Source organism: Nannospalax galili, unplaced genomic scaffold, assembly GCF_000622305.1.
Source record: "Nannospalax galili isolate Female #2095 unplaced genomic scaffold, S.galili_v1.0 scaffold339, whole genome shotgun sequence".
NCBI lineage: Eukaryota > Metazoa > Chordata > Mammalia > Rodentia > Spalacidae > Nannospalax > Nannospalax galili.
The window spans coordinates 2,273,025-2,294,740 of record NW_008344185.1 but is presented as its reverse complement, the minus strand read 5'-3'; the positions used below and the strand labels follow the sequence as shown (position 1 = coordinate 2,294,740).

The 21,716-nt window shown below is 41.3% G+C and overlaps 2 protein-coding genes across 4 annotated transcripts in view; one reads left to right on the top strand and one right to left on the bottom strand.

Moving 5' to 3' along the window:
• The first annotated feature begins 295 nt into the window (after positions 1-295).
• Positions 296-8,677, top strand: Gzma (granzyme A). Its single transcript, XM_008840407.3, has 5 exons — positions 296-374; positions 3,064-3,205; positions 6,418-6,559; positions 6,729-6,998; positions 8,446-8,677. Exons 1-5 carry the CDS (start codon positions 305-307, stop codon positions 8,605-8,607), a joined length of 786 nt encoding a protein of 261 aa, XP_008838629.1. The 5' UTR covers positions 296-304; the 3' UTR covers positions 8,608-8,677.
• A 2,939-nt stretch (positions 8,678-11,616) lies between these two features.
• Cdc20b (cell division cycle 20B) overlaps positions 11,617-21,716 on the bottom strand; it is a 68,152-nt gene continuing 58,052 nt past the window's right edge. For all 3 annotated transcript variants that reach the window (XM_008840397.2, XM_008840398.2, XM_008840399.2), the window contains one exon: positions 11,617-11,771. In XM_008840397.2, coding sequence (XP_008838619.1) covers positions 11,671-11,771 — 101 coding nt within the window. In that variant the 3' untranslated portion in view covers positions 11,617-11,670. The remainder of the gene's footprint in view (positions 11,772-21,716) is intronic.

Here is a 21,716-nt window from a genome sequence, read left to right as displayed (position 1 = left end):
GCAATCCAGCCAAGACAGCTCCAGTCCTTTCTTGTGTCTGTGTTCTGAGGACAAGGTTCCCTTACTCAGTGGGCCCTACAGGGCAACAAGCCCCTCCCCCTCTGAGCAGCCCAGCACAGGCAAGCACTCTGGTGATTATGCCTGCTCTCACCTACTTTTGTTTCATTTTCTAATGCTAAATCTTAAAATTTCAAAGACAGAGAAGAAAGGAAACCACATCGCTTTGTGTTCTGGCATATAGGTGCAAGCAGTCAAGAACCAGAAACAGATTTTCCTGTCGACTGATGTGGGGAGAGCAGCCAAGATGAGGAACTCCTGCATGTTCCTGGCATCTTCTCTGGCCACTGTCATTTTTCTTCTACGAATTCCTGAAGGTAAGATGGATTCCTGTCATTTCCATCATAACCATTGGTGGAGCAGACGTTTGTGAACCTTTGATAATGTAACCTTATCATGCTGATAGAGTATTACCTGCCTCCAAAGCCTTAGAATGCTTAGTATTCATATTTGAATTACATTTTTAATTTTTTTTTATTTTTTATTCTTTTTGTCTTTTTGAGACAGGGTCTCCCTGTAGTCCCAGCTGACCTGAACTCACTATGTAGACCAGGCTGGACTTGAACTCACAGCAATCCACCTGCCTATTTTTAAGAAGAAAAAAATATTTCTTATTTTTAATTTCTTTCCAAAAGTTAGCAGAACCACCGATGGCTATTGCTACCAACCTGTAGCTTATAGCTTGAAATTTGTTTTAAAAGACAATGTGAAAATGAGCAAATAAATGATATACTCTTGAGTTAAACAAGTTATAATGTTCAGGAAAGAAATAGTGGTACCCGAGGCAGCTCAGCCTTTCTTCCTACAAAAACTAGACAGACAGACTTAAAGACAATTAAGCTGGTGTCTGACCTAGACATTGGGGTGTTTCTCACTATTTCTTTGGGCTAGAGTTTCCCTAGCAAGACTTGAAGACATTGGAGAAGTCCTCACACCAATTCTTTGCGAGAGCTGTAATAAGTATTTTCTATTAAGCTTCTATATAGTAAATAATAATGAACAACACGTGCATGGGTTGGAATGCTGTCATATTTCTTGCACTGTCACTGGAGAGTAATAGCTCCCGAGTAGCCCTAGATGTTCTCTGAAGAACCAACTAGGAAGTGGGGACTAGTTTGGGCTAAAGATAAATGGACTGGCTATATGAGGCAGCCGTGATATCCCCCAGGACCCATCTGCTTTTGAAGGTAAAAGTGGTCAGTAGGGGCTTATATAAGAACTTCAATGCCAGAAATTCTGAAAGAAGCTCTAGGGTTTTATTTTAAAACAATAAGGAAGAAAGACATTTAGGACCAAAGGTGGCCATATTACAACCATAGCATAGCACACAGGTACTCAGGCATGCCACATCTTCCCGAACAGTAAAACTGTACAGATTTTCTTTCTTCTTTCTTCTTTCTTCTTTCATTCTTTCTTTCTTTTTCCTTCTTTCTTTCTTTTTGCAAAATACAACTATATATTTTTCTTTAAAGGAAACAATAAAAGCAATTTGATGTGTTCTGCTTTGTTTCCCATGTTTAGAGGGAGCAATTTGGATGCAAAAAGGAAGAAAGAAAAGAAAGTAATACTTCATAATCTGGACTAGTGGTCGGAATCTTCCCACACGTTAGAATAATCTGGAAGACTTTTTAAAAACAAAGTCTGGATACCATAGTTCCTGCTTCAGAAATTGTTAAATGTAATGAGTGATTACAGCTTTTTAAAAGCTTTCCATCTACTCTAGCCCTTACCCCAGACCCTTTTAAGAGTGGTTGGTGGCAGAAATGACCCTACTGCTGAAGCTGACATATATGCACAAATACAGACCTCTATATAAGAGAATGTTCATGAATTCATGATTTCTGAAGCCCAGAAAGTTTAAAAATGCTCTCCTTAATCTAGCTCTGCAAGACTCATCTGGGGAAAACTTGGAATTGGCTAAGATTCTTTCAGTTTTCCATGCATTCCTTGCTTTTCTGTTTCTAGAGCTTAGAATTTTTCCTTCCCAGTTTCCTTTTGGAAAGCAGACCACGTTCTTCTCTTTCCCTTCCCCCCATGTTCATCAACCCTGGTGAGAAGTTCTGAGTCTGTCATTGGTATCTTTCTGTGACTGTGACAGCAAATTAACCTTAATTGTGGACTAAGAAGTGCTAAGTCTTACTAAAAAAACATAACTCTCAGCTACAGCAAGACATATTTTAGGGGAATCCAAGAATATTTGGGGTAGAAAGGGAAAAATTGAAAGTCTAACACAGATACAAGATACTTCAACTACCACAGGCACTTGCCTTGTGTGTATGTGCCTCTCTGCTCCTCTAACAATGGGTCCATCACCTTGGTCCAGCTCATGCAAGTTTTACTAAGGTGAATAACCTACTTACAGAATCTCCTCCCTTTCTCTCTACTCCTCCTGCCTCAATTGGAAAGGACTTACACTAGGCCATGTTGTTTGGTCTTAAGATTGAAGGAGAACCTTAGGTACAACGGGTATTAGTCTCTCAACCTGTGAATGAGGGTGGTACAGTTAACCAGAAGTCTCACAGCAACCAAAGCCCTCATAGAGAGTCACACCTAGAATGCGTCACCATCAGTTTGTATGCTGTGTGTCTGCAAGGCCTTTGGGTGAGAAGGGAAATAGGCAGACTTTTAAAATCCACCCCTACCCTGAGTCTCCAAGTTACTAACCAGAAGGGAATAGGGTCATCAACACCAGCATCTCCTGCAGCAACTGTTACTTGGTAAACCAGTGCACAGCTCTCTATCCTGATATTAGAGGTTTCTGACAGATTTCCAATCAAATAGTTCCTGGAACACCAGTGGCAGCATCTGTGGGTTTGATGGCAGGCACATCTCAGAAAATCCAACAGGACCAGGATTTAGGGTCAGAGACCTGAGGGTCTATATGGAGGAAAAGGAGGGGTTGAACTCCCTTCTTTATGCTTTCTCGCCAAAGGAAAAAAAATGTGACTTTTCTGAAGAGCTGTTTGGACTGAACATTGACCTAACTTGCCTTTTTCTATTGAACAGGTGACTGTGAGAGAATCATTGGAGGAGATACAGTAGCTCCTCATTCAAGACCCTATATGGTCCTACTTAAAGATGGAGATGACATCTGTTCTGGTGCTTTGATTGCAAATAACTGGGTCCTGACTGCAGCCCATTGTGTCACGTAAGTGCTTAGGGCTAAAAAAATGTTTGTAGAAATATTCTAATTTGGGGAAATAATAAAAAGAATAGATCTCACAAAACCATGGAAGAGTCACATGTACTTTCATATCAAGTCTTTAGCAACTTGCAGCAATATGAAAGGACGTTAAGCCCAGATTTGCCACGAAGAATCAGGCCACTGAAGAAACAGCATTTGTAAACTCTTTCTACGGGTTCCCACTAGAGCACCAGTGTAGGAGCTGCAAAGTAACCAATCAGAGCAGTGAAGGTTCAAACTTTCAGTGTCCCATGGGGACCTGGGCAGAGCATGAAGCAGATAAAGCCTATTTCCAGTGCCTTCCTATCATCCCCTAGTGAGTTGCTCTGCCCATCAGTCCCCTTTCAGTCCCTGACAATGGCTACCATGAACTCTTTCCAGGCTTGGTCTTTTCCCTACTCCCTAAACTGGTCCTCCAAACCTGGGCTGGTCAATGAGTTTAGGGATATCCATTGAAGTTGCCCAGGTTCTTGTGTCCCAAGACAGAGAATTGGACCAAGGATATATGATTTGAATAGATATAGAGCCAGTTTATTAAGAAGAGGAAATCACTCCTGAGACTAGAAATGGGCTACTGAGCTGGGGAAAGGCTCAAAAAAACACTGGGATGCTAGAGTGAAGACCCTTTAGACGTCATTACAAAGCATCCACCTCTTCCACTTTTCTTGAGCATGCTCCTTTTGTAGTCTGAAGCCTCTTTGGAGAAGGGTTTCCAGTCCTCTGCCAAATAGTTTCTTTTCTATGTTAATCTTGATGTCACTTTCTCAAGTCTCTACTCTCCTGCCACAGTACTACATGGGCAATGTAAATTTAATATATGAAACTAACTAAAATTACAAATTTAATTCCTTGGTCATACACTGACGTCCTTAGTAACCACATGTGGCTAGTGGCTATTGAGCCACACAGATTTGTAGAACATTTATTCCTCAAAGCATGCTCTGGAAAGTATAGTTCTAATGTCTTAAGTGAGACCAGTCTTCTCAGGTATAATGGAGAAGAAGCAGTGAGTCTTGTGTGGTATAATGTAAAAAGAGTCTAGTCTGTAATGGGTCTAGTCTACAATTGGTATAATCTATAATGGGTATAGTTTACAATAGATCTAGTCTACAAAGGGTCTAGTATATAGAGTTTATAATGGATCTAGTTTGCAGTGGGTCTAGTCTGTAATGGGTCTAGTCTAAAATAGGACTAATATATAATGAGTATAGGCTACAATGGGTCTAGTCCATAACGGGCCTTAAGCATAACCACATCAGGAAGTACGTGCATACTACATGTCATGCACACAGGTTCCTGTGCTGAGCAGTCTGTTTCTGCAAAGTTTCTCATCTATGAGTTTATTTTTCTCTTACAAAGAGCTCTTCCATGCATTGCTTTACAACTATCAGAGTTCCTGCTTCTGGACTCTCGAGACCTTTGATTTCCAGGAATTCATAGCCTGTGCTGGATAATGTTGGTTGTCAACTTGACACACCTGGGCACAGGGAGGCTCAACTGGGGGATTTTCTCCATTGAACTGGCCTGTGGCCATGTCTATGGGGCATTTTCTTGATTATTGAATGATGCAGGAGGGCCCAGCCCACTGTGGGTAGTACCACCCCTGGGCAGGTGGTCCTGTATTGTATAAGAAAGCAGGTTGAACATGGACTAAGGGAGTAAACAGTGTTCCTTCCTGGAATATGCTTCAGCTCCTGCCTCCAAGCTCCTGCCCTGAGTTCCTTCCTTGGGCTTCCTCAGTGATAAACTGTGGAGATCTAAGTCAAATAAATCCTTTCCTCCCAAGATGGTATTGGTCAGAGTGATTTGTCACAGCAATAGAGATGCTCACTAGAACACATCCCAGTTCTATACAACAGCCAAACAGGAAGAGCAGCAAGGGGGTTGGGGGCAAGGCAAAGATTTATGTTTGTTGCCATGGAATTCTCTCATTTGGTTTTCAGTGAACATTGGTTAGCTTGTCCTAAATAAGCTGGTGGGGGCTGACAAGCACCATGGCCTACATGTGGTTTGTCTTCTCAGAGGTTCATGTACTGGAAGCTTGACCCCCAGTGTAACCATACTGAGAGGTGATGGAACTTTTTTATAACGTGTATGAGTATTCTGCCTGCATGTATGTAAATCCATCATGTGTGTGCAATACCCACAGAGGCCAAAAGAGGATGTTATTGGATCCCTGGCACTGGAGTTACAGATGGTTGGTTACCTTCTGGGTGCTGGGAATGGAACCCAGGTCCTCTGCAAATGCAGCTAGTGCTCTGTATTAGTCACTTTTCTGTTGCTGTGATGGAAACACTGATCCAAACAATTTATAGAAGGAAGAGTTTATTTGAGCTTATGGTTCCAGGGGAATGACAGTCCATCATGGCAGGGATGCATGATGGCTGAAGGTGGTTGGAGCAGGAGCAACAGAAGCTAAGCTCTCACATCATCAGGCAGGCACAGGAAGCAAGAGAGCAACTGGAGATCTGGCAAAACTTAAGAATTCTTTAAGCCCACCCCCAATGATGTGCTTCCTCCAGGATAGCCACACCTTCTAAAACCTCCCCAAACAGTGCCATCATCTGGGGACAAAATGTCCAAATACTTGGAGCCTATGGGGGACATTTCCATTCAAGCCAGCACATGCTTCTAACTGCTGAGCCAGCTCTTTGGCTCCAATGTGGTGGGACTTTCAAGAGGTAGTAATGTCATGGGGGTTCTACCTGGTGAAAGGGTTAATGTAGCCTTCAGAGTGGGCCAGTTGCCATGAAAGTGACTGTTTTAAGCATGTTAAGCTTCCTATTCACTCTCTTCCTTCATCTGTCTTGCAACTCCTCCTTTTCACACACCCACTTCCCTGCCTCTTTTCTACCATGAGCTGATATGGTACAAGGCCTTTTTTAGAAGCCAAGCAGATGCTGACACTGAGCTGTGAGACTCCAGAACTGTGAGCCAAAGGAAGCCTCTGTTCTTTGTAATACACTCAGTCTCGGGCATTTTTTAAAGCTGCATAAAGCTAACACAGTAATGATAGTGGATTCATCAGCATCTTGCCTTTAAAACAGACATATTCTTTCAAGCCAGAGTTTCTCCAAATGAGGCACTTTTACCAATGACACAATAAAACTGATCAACACATAATATATTCAGCTCTTGATTAAAGAAAATAACTAGTAACCAGTGTTCTATTACAGAAACAAAAAGTCTCAGATTATTCTTGGGGCTCACTCACTACTGAAGAATGAGTCCGAAAAGCAGATACTATCCATTAAGAAGGTGTTTTCCTATCCGTGCTTTGATCCAGAAACACATGAGGGTGATCTTAAACTTTTACAGGTATGTACCTTTGATTGTCTTCTTGAATCATAGGACCATCTAAAATCTTGCTACCTACATGAAAGTATTTCCCTAGCCCCCCAAATAAGGGAGTCCCAGAGGATTGGGTAAGAACCTAATTTTTAAAAAACTAATATCTCACACTAACTGTATGATTGTCTCTCTACAGCTAAAAAAAAAAGCCACCATTAACAAAAATGTGGCTATCCTTCATCTACCAAAAAACGGGGATGATGTGAAACCAGGAACTGGATGTCAAGTTGCAGGTTGGGGGAATACTCAGAATAAACGAAGTCCCTCTGATGTACTGAGAGAAGTCAACATCACTGTCATAGACAGGAAAATCTGCAATGACGAAAAGCACTATAATTTTAATCCTGTAATTGGACTAAATATGATTTGTGCAGGAAGCCTCCGTGGTGAAAAAGACTCATGTGATGTAAGTAAAATAAGATCGTATGGGTTAGCTGTTTGGAACGTGCAGGTAGGGACGATGAGATATTATGGTTGGTCTTGTCAGAGCATTGACTTCTGTAGGTTCCTAGTGCCTTTGAAATTTTTATAAGGCCCAGATGAATAAATTAACATGCTCAGATTGAAAGTCACTAAAAAGAAGAATTCCATGGCTAGTACCAGTGTGGACCCACTGTATTGTCTTGGTTTCATTTAAAAAAAAAAAAAAAAAAAAAAACACTAATAAATGGAGTGGGTTTTTCTCAGTTTTCATATTGCCATATACAGATCTAAACTTAAGATACATAAAATTCTAAGGCATTTCCTTGAGAGCCTTCAGTCTCCTTTCCCACCTCAGCTCCTCAAAAGCTCCTCTGTCCTTTAACCTGGACATTTTTGAAATGCCAGCCATTCCCAAGCCTGGGCAAGGACCTGAAACTAGACCCCATAGCTTCCTCCTACTGAGCTCAGGCCCAGCCCTTCACCAGAGAATATATAACCCTCCATCCCAATGTCCCCCAAAACAAGAGGGACAAGGGCCTGATTAAAGATAAGAGTAAAAATATACTATGCAAATTTTTAGACTCAGTTCCAGTTGTCATTTCGTGCCTTTTCCAAAGACTCCACAGAGTCTTGCCTGAGTTGACGGCCACGTGCCTGGCTCCACAGGTATCCAAGAATGAGAGTTGGGGGAGCTGTGGCTTGTCTTCAGGATCAAGGTTAGCTAAGTGCCAGGACAAGATGGCTTGTCCTAAGCACCCTTTCTCTACTCCCCCTCCCCACTCAGCACCCTCCCTCTACTTTCCCCTCCCCTGCTCATTCCTTCCCACATCCTCCACATAGGGCACCCAGGAACCCAGACCTTCCTGCACTGGGAACCACGGCCCCTGTACTGCAGTGCTTCCCTGATCTCTCAGTGCCCTGGACTTGGTACATCCAGCCTACAAAACTGATTCTGCACATGCCAGGTCTATAAGAGGCAGGGGAATGTATCTCAGGAAGATGCCTGGTTCTTTATTTCAGACATAAAACCAACATTTCCCTGAATGGGGTGACTTTGGTTTTTGTCTTTGGGAAGATAAGGAACCAGAAAACATAGTGCTTACTCTTTGCCTAACTGTATCGTCTATGTTTGCCTGTTCCATCCCTTGGGTTATTAAACATTTTGAGGAAAATGACAACAGGAGGGTTGGCTTTCTGGAAAAAGGGACTGGATCTCAAAATTACAGGGTAAAATATATGATACAAGTTTCACTTGAGTTTCCACTACCTATAAATATTAAAATATTTCTAAGCATTTTGATGTTTTAAGCACTGATCTTCAGTGAAGTAAAGACTGATCTTTATATGAAGGGCTACAGAGCTTTTATCCATTTTGCTGTGGTCACAATCCACACTGATCCCACCTCATTCCACCCCTCTTGTTCCCCCAGGGAGATTCTGGAAGCCCTCTGCTGTGTGACGGTGTCTTCCGAGGCATCACAGCCTTTGGCCTTTCAGGGAAGTGTGCAGACCCCCGAGGGCCTGGCATCTACACACTTCTCTCAAAGAAGCATCTCAGATGGATAATTCTGACTATGAGGGGCACTAATTAAATAACTGTATTTCATTTCATTTGCTGTCTCTTCTTCATCTAATCACAAATAAAATCATCTTGTTTCTGCACTTGCTTCTTTCTTGTTAACTTGGGCAGATCTCCATCAGCAAAGCCAAAGAGTCACGAGGCACTTCATGGATAATATAGGGAGAGATTAGGAAACCGGGGCCACCAGTGTCATCTAGGTGTCAAGGATGGGAATTTCTCCTTGGATGTGTGTTCTACCCTCTCAGTGGCCTCCAGGATGAGTGATAGGATAGGCAGGGTTCAGCCATTCTGATAGAGTCGAGAGCACTGGGGTGAAAAGGAAGAGTCAGCCCCGTGAGAGACCGTTACACCTCCACACGTGTTATTCTCATTTATATTCAAGAACTGTGAGGATAGAAACCAGAAATGACTTATGGTATTTTCCCCAGGCAAATGTGGAATCCTTCATATATATTAATATTTTTCTTAAAGGGGCCCCTTTGTTTATATGTCACTGTTTAATAGAAAAATGGCATTTGATAATGACTCAGGATCATGAGATTATTAAGACAGAAGAGCCTGGACTAAAACGATGGAGGACCGTGGAGACTGCCTGATCTTTTTGCACATTTTTCAGCTGCACGTTTTCATATATTTTCTACTTAGCTAATTAAGAAGTTCACATTAAATGTACTCATTTAAACAAGGCTCTGATTCAATCTCTAGCACTGTTTTATAACATTTGTCATCTATATACATATATGTATATATTCCAGCTTTTGATAGCCTAACATGTTTAAGGAAAGAATGACTAGGCTCAGATAGATGTTTCTGATTTAAGGGGGGGGGGTCTTTATTGGCAAACTAACGGTAATGTGGTGGGAGAATCATATATATATCCCTGCTCTTCAATAATCAAGGTTGGTGTTTTGTGGATTTGGAAGGAACAAGGGAGAATGCTTTACGAGTCAGATGTGGTGGCTCATGCCTACAACCCCCAGCACTCAGGAGGTGGAGGCAGGAGGATTACAAATTTGAAGCCAGTCTGGATGACACTAAGTGCAAGTCTAGCCGGAGTTATCTCTACAGTGCGATCTTATCTCAAGTAGAAAAAGTAAAATCACCAAAAAATGTATGACAAATCAATCAATTTGTCACCTGGGGTGCACATAATATTCTGAAAAGACCAAAAAGTGTAGCGTGTGGCCCCTAATCACCTCAATTTGAGGGTTCATGGAAAGAAATGTGTGGAAACTAAAGACTCACAAAGCAATAAAATATTTAAATAACTATTCAAATAATGTATTAATACCAAATAAGTGATACAGACTATGGTAAGAATTCAAACCCAGAAAACACTGTGTGCCAAAAAATAGGAAGGAAAGACCATGACATCCAGAGTAGAAGAAAAGTTTCCAACAAAGGTGCCAGATAGAAGATGCACAGTGGTAGCCTGAGGTTAATGCAGGTACTGATGGGAATTAACATTGAAGGCAGAGCAGTGGACCCATTAGACTGAACAGGCCTTGGCATCTATGGAGTCCAAAGTGCCATTCTTGCAGCTGTGACAGCACATCCAACGTCACACAGTTTGTATATGGCAGAGCCAAGGCAAGAAAAGGACCCCTGACAAACATCATGTCCTGGTTCAGGACTCCAGAGGCTAAAGTTAGGGGGTTAGACAATAACAATGTTACTGAGAATGTATGAGCAGGGGACCAGAAGGGTTGTCAGTGTGTTTAGGAGTTTCATCTAGCAACAATGTGGAGCTCTAAGAAGACTAAACACAGGAGAACCAGGTAGAAGGTGGTTACAATAGACCAGGTATGAAACACATGACTAGAGGGAAAAAAGAGAAGAGACCAAGGGGAGAACCAAGGCTAGATAGGGCTATGGATGAGATCATTAAGAGCGTGCTATGGTTGAAATGTGTCCCCAACATTTTTATGATAGAAACTTAATCCTCAGTGTAACAATGTTGTGAGATGGGGCCTAACATATGTGATTAGGTCATGAGGGCTCTGCCTTAGTGAATGGATTAATGTGGTTATCATGGGAGTGGGTCAGATATTAGAAGTGTAGGTTTGCTATAAAAATGACTTCCTCTTGTCCCCCTGGTCTCTTACATGTCTCCTACTTGTGTGTCTCCTATTCTCTGTCCTCTGCCTTCTGCCCTAAGATGAGATGGTGCAAAGACCCTTTCCAGATGCCAGCACCATCTCTTGGACTTCTCAACCTCCAGAACCATGAGCTAAATAAACTTTTATTGTTTACAAGTTACCTACTCTTGGATATTCTGTTATAGCAGCAGAAAACAGACTAAAACTGAAGGAAAGTAAACCCAACAGATGCCTAATTTTAAGAGGAAATAATATACATGCTTATTAGAGCAAATAGCATATGGTTGGAGAATTTTAGAAAGTGTTTTTCAGGTGAATGAGTTGCCTTCAACATATTGAGTTTGATCTAAAAATAAGAAAGACATTCAAAAAGGCAATATGCAAAAGTAGTCAAAAATACAATTGTGGAACTTAGGAGAAAAGGCTGGTAGGAAGAAGTGTTTGAACTCATTCTTGAACTGGAGTGATGGCTCAGCAGTTAAGAGCACTGGCTGCTCTTGCAGAAGACTGGGGTTCGGTTCCCAGCACCCACATTGTGGCTAACAACAGTCCATAACTCCAGTTCCAAGGGATCCAAGGCCCTCTTCTGGCCTCTGTGGGCATTGCACACATAAGTGTACTTACACACATGTGGGCAATACACTCATAGACATAAAATGAAAATAATTTTTAAAAAATTTTTTAAAAGAAGAAAACATGATCCTTACTGAAACAGTGAAAACAAATACTTAAAAAAGGCAAAGACAGAGAAATGAACACAGAAGAGGAAGACGAGGAGAGGAGGAAAAAGAGAGGAGGGAGGAAAAGGGAAGCGGAAAGAAGAGAGAATCACAGACCTGGGAAGTGCAAAGAAAGTAGCAGGGAATCAAGCAGCCACCCAACCAGGAAGAGCTGACATCACCACTCCAATTCCTAATGACCTCATGGAGAAGGAAGGCCCGTGTCACTATCCTCAGCTACAAGGGGCTGGGTGACTAGTGGCACTTCCACACACAGGCCCACCCGTCCGCAGAAGCAGAAAACACTTGGGTCTGGTCTGGACTCAGGGCCAGATGCAGCACTCTGCCTCTGTGGCCTGTGGAAAAAGGAAGACAAGACTCAGAACACATTGTGATGATGGTTGATGGGGACTGAGGTGACCTAAGCTGAGGTGACCTAAGCTGGAGCCAATATCCTTCTCAGGCTAAAGGGCTCCCTATACCCACCAAATTCACAGGTCAGGCCATTTCAGCCTCTCACCCAGCACTTGCTTAGTTTACTGTTTCCTCTAGGGCTCACTCTCACCCCCACCCCACCCCACCCCACCCCACCAGCATCCTGTGTCTGACCTAACAACTACAAGCTGGGCAGTTGAACGGACCAGAAACTGATACTTCCACCCTCTGGGGTAGAAGTGTAAACTCTAGGTGATGCACACCCTGGGAGGCTCCAGAAATTCTGCATCATGCCACTTCATACCTGCCGGCCCCTGTGAGCACACTAGTTCCTCTTCACTGTGTTTATTCTCCTTTGTCTCTCTTAAAAGTCACAAGTCACTTGGCATTGGATTTAGGCATGCTTCCATAATGCAGGACCATCTCATCTCAACCTGAACTTTATCACATATCAAAGAGCCCTTACTCAAAGAAGGTGACATCCACAGGCTACAGAGCTTGTACATGCTATCTTAGCTTAATGCAAAAAGGCCCAGAACCTCTCCGCAATGCAAACACAAGGCTCACTTACAAAATTCTAGGGATATCAGAATTTATCCCTTCTGTTCTTTAAATCATTATTCCCAAAGAACATTCTAAGGCATAATTGTCTTACAGAAGATTAACAAATACAAAGGTTAACAAAAATGAAAACAGCATTTAATGTTCACACAAATTTAGGAACTCTGGGTTAAAATTAAACACAAGTCCTTATTTTGGAACTTATTTTATTTTAGGGCTGTTGAGTGCATTGAGGTGTTTTGAAGATGAATCTGTAGCATTTCTCAAACTTAACTAACTACATAGTCCTTTTGACTTCAGCATGACAAAGGATTCACTAATGTCTCCTGGAAAATGCTTTGCAAAAACTTAACCTAACCCAACAGGGGCCTTAATGACCAAAATATTAGGCCCAAATAGACAAAAATGACTTCATGAGAGGAGGCTAGGGCTGGGAGTACATGAAAGAGAATGAGGCCAGGTAAGGTTTTGAATGGGAAGGTATCTGGGGGTACAACTGAAATCAAACTAGGAGAGGAGTCAGTCACTTCTTCATACAACCAGAACAAGCTGATTAAGAGCAGGAAGCTGAGGCATCATCTTGTCCTATGATACATCTTGTCCTATGTGTACTGCTCAAATCCTGGAGGAGACATAGCCTAGACTCCTGGGGACTTGTTCCATCCACACATCACTCCCAATGCTCCCCTTTGTGCACACACACAGCCCACGCATTGGTAAGAGATGCTCCAAATGGGGCCATGGGACCAGCTCTGTGTATGGTAATACATAAAGAAGATAGGTTCACAGATCTAATGCAGTCCCTTATTTTATAGGTGAAGAAAAATAATTTAGGGATATTAAACATCTCACACAAAATCACAGCTAATTAACAGCAGATCCAGAACTAAGACCACTTCAATATTCTAACATTAGACCAAACACCAAAGAAAAATTCCTTTCTTATCGAAGTCCATCATCTTTTTTTTTAATTTAAAACTTAAACAAAAAGCAATTTGTTATCGTTGTTTTTAAATGGTATAGAACAAGATCTGGAGAGACAGCTCAGCAGTTAAGAGCACACACTGCTCTTATAAAGGACAGAAGTTCAGTTTCCAGCACCCACATCAGGTGGCTCACAACTGCCTGTAACTCCAGCTCAAGGGGATCCAACAACCTCTCCAGGACTCCAAGGGTATCTGCACACACATATACACATAACTAAAAATAAAATAAATATTTTTTAAAAATTAAAAGGGGGCTGGCAGGATGGCTCAGCAGTTAAGAACACCGGCTGTTCTTGCAGAGAACCCAGATTCAGTTCCCAGCAGCCACATGGCAGCTAACAACCATCCCTAACTCTAGTTCCAGGGGCTCTGATACCCTCCTCTGATCTCCACAGGCACTGCACAACATGGGTGCACTTACATATATGCAAGCAATAGACTCATACACACAAAAAAATAAAATATTTTTATGCTTTGAAGAATTATTTTTTTAATCATTATATTTTTTAATTTTTAGTAACTACATGATTAGAAGCTTTTCACTACAGCTTTAACATATTCAGTAACACACTCCAGAGCAACAGTACATCTCCTTCACAAGTGGGTGAAGTTTCTAGGTTCACAGTTGAGGTAATAGTTATACAATATTGAACTCAGTATAAGCCCTGTAAGACATAAAATTGAATGAGTTTTTACTGTATATATCTGATTATTACTAGTCATAATCATTTGCACTTGGATCCTTGGCACCTGTGTATGTCTATAAAGTCATCGGGCAGATTTCAGTGGTATTGTTTATCACCTCTACTAATTAGCATGATGTAAATTTCCACAGTAAAGGATATAGGGGCTGGAGAGATAGCACAGCAGTCAAGAACACTGACTGTTCTTGCAGAAGACCCAGGTTCGAATCCCTGCACCCATATGGCAGCTAACAACTGTCTGTAACTCCAGTTCCATGGGATCTCTTCTGACAGTCTCTTCTGTCCTCTGTAGGCATTGCACTACACAGGTGCACTTACCTACATGCAGGTAATACACGCATACACATAAAATAAAAATAATAAATAAAATATTTTTAAAATAAAAATAAAAGTAAACAATATAGAACCTTGCACTAATGTTTGTTATTTTGCGTGTTTCTTCTCATTTTTAATAATGTGCTTTTGTTGGGATATTTATGTTCATTTTAACCACCATCAAACAAATACAAGAAAGTTATCCTTTTGCAGAAGTAGGAAGTAAATCAGCTTTTAGAAATAGGAAATTTGGTTGGAGATGTAACTCAGTAATAGAGCACTTGCCTAGCATGTGCAAAGCCTTGGTTTGATTCCAAGCATACAAGGAAGGGAAAAGAAGGGGAGGGAAGGAAAGAATGGAGGGAAGGAAAAGAAACAAGAAATCTATGCACATAATAAAATAATAAATTTAATTTTTGCAACTAATTTTAGGAGCTCACTTTGAAATAAAGCCACAAAGAAAAAAATCTAAAACACTCCCTCTCTTGGAGCTGGATAGATGGCACATCACTTAAGAGCTTGTACTGTTCTGACACCACCCAGTACCCCTGTAGGATAACTCCAGTTCCAGGAGAATCTAATGTTTCTGGCCTCCAGGGGCACCTGCATAAAAGCACACACAGACACACGCAGAAAAACATAAAAATAAAATTCATTTTTTAAAGTGAATAGTTTTTTTAATTAATTAAATTTTATTTTATGTGTATGAATGTTTTCCCTTCATGTGTGTAAGTGTACCAGTGCTGTGCAATGCACTCAAAGGACAGAAAAGGGCATCTGATTCCCTGGATCTGGAGATTACTGATGTTTCTTAGTCACCATGTGGGTGCTAGGATTCGAACCCAGGTTTTCTGCAAGAACAGCCAGTGCTCTTAACTACTGAGCCAACTCTCTAGTCCCATAAAGTGAGTATTCTTTATATATGTATACATATTTTTATTGAACTTTTAAAATTTCATACAACAGTTCCCAACCAAATCCAGACCCCCTGCCCCATTCATTCCTCCCCCATCCTCATCCTATAAAGTGAATATTCTTTTCAAAAATAAAATAAAATACTCCCTTTCTCTTACTTCTTCAAGTATTTTTGCAAATTTCCTTTCTTAATACCTGGGCACAAAGTTCTCTTGTGGAAAAAATATAAATATTTGTAGTGTTAGGTTCATATAAAAACTTTTCACTTAGAGAAATGCTCTTGCTAAACAGATATTTCCATTGATTTCTACCAGAAAGCCCCCAGGGGAGCTGTGATTTCTTTTTGGTTTGTTTGTTTTTTTGTTTGTTTGTTGAGACAGGCTCTCACTAATACACCCTTGACTGTCCTAAAACTTTCTATGTGGACCAGGCTGGCCTCGAATTTACAGAGATCTGTCTGCCTCTGCCTCCCCAGAGCTGAGATTAAAGGCACATACACCTGCCAAACATTTGATTTTTTAAATATACTTTCCTGAACCTTATCTTAAAATAATGCTTTAAAATCAACCCTAAGTACAATGCTTTTATTATATTTAATAAATGTAACAAACAGTTAAAATGCCTTCATTATCTATTATGATGTGTTAAAAATGAAAACGAAAGAATAAAAAGAAGGAAAAAATAGTAAAGGGCAAAAATAATCCCATACATTTCCTAAAACATTAGCTTTGGAAACTAGCTTCACTAAAATTTCATAGATACTTCTAGAACTTGCTAGAGCGACTGGACCAAAAGCAAAAGCATTCTTGAAGTCCTTTTCGAACACGTCAGTGACAGTCTTATCTTACTAGATAGTGGGAAATAGCACCTTCACCTCAGATAAAGATACTCTCTCAGGGTTCATGGCTTTAAGTTCCAAGAATAATGTCACTGTAAGCTCTGAACATTTTATTTCCTACATGGCGTGTCATCAAAGAGACCACACGCTAGAAAGTTTTTCTCTCTCTCTCTCTCTCTCTCTCTCTCTCTCCCCCCCCATATATATTTATTAATTCTTTGAGAATTTCATACAATGTATTTATCATATTCACCCTCACTCCGCCTCCTTACTCCTCCAAGATCTACCTCTCACTTCGCCACCCCCTCCCAACTTTGTGCCCCCTCCTCCTTTTTTTAACGCGTGAAGTCCAATTCGTGCTGCCCATATATACTCATGGGTATGGGGCCATCCACTGGAGCTTAGTCAACTTACCAGGACCACACCCTTAAAGAAAAACAAAAACGAACTGACTCTTCATCCCCAAGAAGCATCAACTGTCGGTATTCCGACAGTTAATGGCAGGTGCTCATAAGCCCCTCCTCCCTCCATGCTGGAATGTTGACTGGTTTGATCTTGTGCACGCAAATCCAGCTTCTGGGAGTTCCTGGGTGCAATGGTCCTGTCGTGTCCAGAAGACACTGTGTCACTCAAGTCTTCCCAGAATACTGGCTCTTCAAACTTTCCACCCCCTCTTCTGTGATGGTGCAACCCACGCCTTGAAACTTAAAAAATACCATTCTTTTGTGGGTAGGAACAAGAATAAGTTATGTTTCTTCTGTAGTTGGGGGTGAGCACTCTTTAACTAAAAATTTTCCCCAGAGAATTAGCAATGTGGTTAACAGGATAAGAAGTAGTAAAGTTTTGACCCTCACCTAGAACAGCCTGACTTCCAAACTTTTTCACCACAGCATGTAATCAAAACTAGTATTTTATATAGCAACCTTATACCTAGGCATATAATGTGTGTGTATAGAAAGACTATACGTTTCTATATGTTATATAGAAAGTATGTATACAATAAAATTTCACAAAATCACATCTATTTTTCCATTTGTTTCCTTCTCTATAGGATATTTTATTCTACATTATACTACATTGTGCTTTTGTTTTGTTTTTTAGTGTTTTGAGACAGACTCTCATATAGCCTTGGCTGGTCTGGACCTCTCTATGTAGCTGAGGCTACCCTTGAACTGTTAATCCTCCTACCACCATCTTCTGAGCAAGGGGATTACAGGCACGTAGCACCAGATCATGCCCCACTCTGTTTCAGAGTCTTAATGCTGATCTTGACTCATTATACATTCATAATCCAGCGTTTATGACCCCCATTTTAAAAGACCCTGATCCAGATCTCAGTCACATGATATGTGTTGAAAGAAATGTCCTTGGCCCACAATGGAAAAGAGGACTAACAATAAAACAAGTGGAAATTAAGCAACAAAGCATCCCAGACCACAAGCTCCTCGGGCACTTCGGTCTGCTCCACTACAAAACTTCCCAATTATGTCTGAGACATACTGAACAGCACAACTTCTCAAAGGTATTTCTCCTAAATACCTTCAGGAAATATTGTATAGAATAGGAACTACTGGGTTAGACATGAAAGTATCTTGAATCTCATATTGCTTTATAGGACATTCTTTGGACACAGGACTGAACTGACCTGGAAGCCTCCTCCCTGAAGACTAGCTCCCATAGTATCAGAGAATACTATACAAACTGCCAAGGGAGAAAACCAACTGGTGATTCCATCCAGCTGTAAAGTCTATGAACCACAACAATGACTATCCCAGCAAATAATCTCTATCGGTGCAGTAGTGACACTTTTATCTTGGGGGTAATCAATAGCTATCTAATTGGACTTAAGGGCTGCTAGTGGGAGGGAACTCATGGAATACTGTAAACATAGCCAAATGTACATGGCTGGAAAGATCAAGATCTTAGAGTAAAAAACAACTGTTTTGTCACCTCCATAGACCAATGTAATTTCTTACTGTATTCTAAATATGTATCCTCATATTTACAGACAAGTGTACCTCTGACCACTCCTCAAAGAAGCTTCTTTTAGCAACAGATGGAGATTATTTCAAAGTTCCACAATTGGTCAAAAGCAGAGAATAAGTGTCTATGAGGTGCCCAGCCCTAAGTGACACGTCCGCAATAGAACCTCTACACCCAAGGCTCAGGGAATACAGCAGAACAAGGGAAAGACAGAATACTAATGCATCTCCCAACTCACCAGCAAAGCTTTGTCATACAATAGATGGTGATTAATCCAGAAAGCCACAATTGTCAAAAGAGACTGCAGAGTGCTTATCCTTGAATAAGATGCCTATATCAAACCTCTGACACTCAAGTCTCAGAGACCATTGGGAAGAAGGGGCAGAAAGAATGTAAGAGCCAGAGTAGATGGAAACAAGAGTGTTCCATACAGCTAGGAACTTACTCGTGCACACTCACAGCAACGGTAACAGCATACACAAGACCCACGCAAGCTAAAGTCAGACAAAATCCCAGCACAGAAGTGAGGACATGGGGAAGAAGCCCAACCTTAACTGAGGAACTACGGACAGCTGATAACTACCGGGAGAGGGTGGAATTGGTTTTCTCTCTAAGAATGTGACACTAGATAGGTTAACTAGACTCCAGTAGATGGACATTTGGGGACACAAACTTGGCTTGATAGGCCTTAACATATATGACAGAGTACATGAAATCCAGCAGGGAAGCTGCAAGGGGGTTGCTAAATATGATCAAAATATATAAATTCACAAAATTCAATTTAAAAGATTAATGAAAATAAAATAAATATGTCTTTAACATCACTAAAGTTTAGACAGGGGTGACGATGAGGGAACAAGGGAGATAAGAGGGCGGGAGGGAACGCTAACCAAAATTAAGGACATATGAAAAAGCCATATGGAAATTTACTACATTGTACACCAATTAAAAATGATAAGATAAAAAAAGAGAGCATTAGAAGGGGGGATATCCTGCATATCTGGATAATAGTGCTTCTGAAAGCCAAGTGTTTAACTAAACTGAGATCCCAGTGCCAGGTTATGAGAGATTTTCTTATGAGTTGTTGGTCAAGGAGGCCCCAGAGGCCCCCAAAGCAATATAGGCCTTGCCACTGTTGTTGGTTGCCCACCAGAACTAGTTGATAACTATCAATGAAGATGTCATCTAGAGACATCAAGTTGGAACTGAGCTGGAAGCATCCTCCCTGCTGGCTAGCTTTCATAGTGCCAGAGGTGCTACAGAGGCTACTGGGGGAGAAAAGGCACCAGTAGTCTTACCCAGCTGTGAACCTGTGATCTATAATACCAACCTGCCAGGCAAGGTGTGTTCACTGGTGAAATAGTGGCACCACTCTTAGGGAGTAAACAACCACTCTGATTGGATTTGAATCCCATTCCACAGTAGGGAATTCGTATCTGGTACTATAAATCCAGCCAAAACTCCATGGCCAAGGAGGTGGGTGCTAGGCTCCCAGTGTGAGCTTAGTACTGTTGTTTAACCAATTGTCATAGTACTGAACTATCTTCTGAATATATTTATATTCACACACAAAGGCAACTCCCAGCCTTAGATAAGCCTCTCTTTGCAATTAACTGCTGTGAATGAAGACACACATTGCTGCTCAAGGTGCTAAGAAAACTTGACAATTGAGTACTCAGCACTAAATAGAGTATTTATACCACTCTCTCTAAGGCTCAGGGGTCATTCCAGAAAATACTGGAAAGAACGTAAGAGCCAGAAGATAGAAAAGTTGTCATCAGGCATGGCAGAGTCAATGTAGTCATGACCTCACAGCAGCTGTAGCTGCCTGCAACAGGCCTACACAAAAGGAGGCCTATCAAAAGTCAGTCATGGATCAGGGAGGGGTTCATGAGATCCTACCCTTCCCCGCTGGACTATTGGCTATTGATAGATTCTGGGAGAGGGGCGGTCATTGTCTTCAGTTGTGTACCCACTGAGGAGCCCACCAGGGTATTCCAAATCCCTTGTGCACACACACAATCCTGGTTAAACTCAGTCGGTCTTAAAAAAAAAAAACAAAAAAGACATGAATGTGGGAAGGGACTTGTGAGGGGAGGGGTCATAAAGGTAGGAGGGAGATTAGAGAGAATGGGGACTAGAGTAATCAGAATATACTTTATACATGTATATATGCATGTATGAAATCGTCAAAGAAATTCAATGAAAGTTTTTTTTTTTTTTAAATTTTGTTGCTGGGCGTGGTGGCGCACGCCTTTAATCCCAGCACTTGGGAGGCATAGGCAGGCGGATCTTTCTGAGTTCGAGGCCAGCCTCATCTACATAGTGAGTTCCAGGACAGCTGGGGCTACAAGGAGACCCTGTCTCAAAAAATAGACAAAAAAAAAAAAAACTTGTCTAGAGGGCTAAAGGTATCACTCAATGGTACAGTGTCTGCCTATCATGCACAAGACCATGAGTTCAATTCTAAGGAGAGAGAGAAAGGGGCGAGGGGGAGAGGAGAGAGAGAGAGAGAGAGAGAGAGAGAGAGAGAGAGAGAGAGAGAAATTGAGAATTAGCTTGTAAGAATTCTTACAAACCTTAAAACACAGTATGACAGTTGATAGCTAAGGAACAGAAAGGTTGACCAGGGATGCAGACACAGCAGAAGCAGGAAATCTATCTGATGGGGAAAGGGTGGGAATTGTCAAATAATCTGCTCAGACTCTCCAAAGAGAGGCCTGGTATTAGTGCTACCTAGTTTTACACAGATTTGTTTTCTGTATGTCTCCTTACATAAAAGTAAAAGAGAAACAATGTTGCCTGTGTATCTCTTGCAGCATCCCAAACGTATATGGCACATAACAGATGCTTCATGAGTAAAAGATGAATACATAAATTCCTAAGATTGACCTGGAGGCCAGACTGAGCAGAGAGAGCAGGAAGGAGAAACATATTATCTAAGTTCAGTACAAAATTGGATCCCTTGCTAGGACTCTTCATCAGCCATCACTTTCATCTTCCTCTCCCAGGGCCAGGTAGATGGAGATAACTACTCACTCTTGTGTTCCCTTTAAGATTCCAGATTTAAACCCGAGGGCAGAGGGTGGTTCTCCTGCCCCATCATGTGTCTTTCTATTAAGAATGAACCCAGTAAAAATTTGTAGGACTAAATTGAGAAAGAATAGCAGTCTGAAGCTTAGCGCTGTCTTAGTGATAAAACATATGCTTAACACACACCAGGCCCTGGGTTTGAGCCTCAGCAACAACAAGAAGAAACCAAGAAGAAAACCAAGCAAAGCTTCATGCTTTGAAAGGACAGAGGCTGAGCAGAAGTGCAGCCACAACACAGGTATGAAGTCTATCTGATGGGGAAATGGTGAGTGTTGTCAAATAATATTCTCAGAATCTCCAAAAAGAGGCATGGTATTAGTCCTACCTATCTATCTATAGAAGATAGATGATAGAGAGATGATAGAGAGATAGATGATAGAAGATAGATGATTGATGATAGATAGATAGATGATAGAGAGATAGATAGATAGATAGATGATAGATACATAGATAGATAGATAGATGATAGAG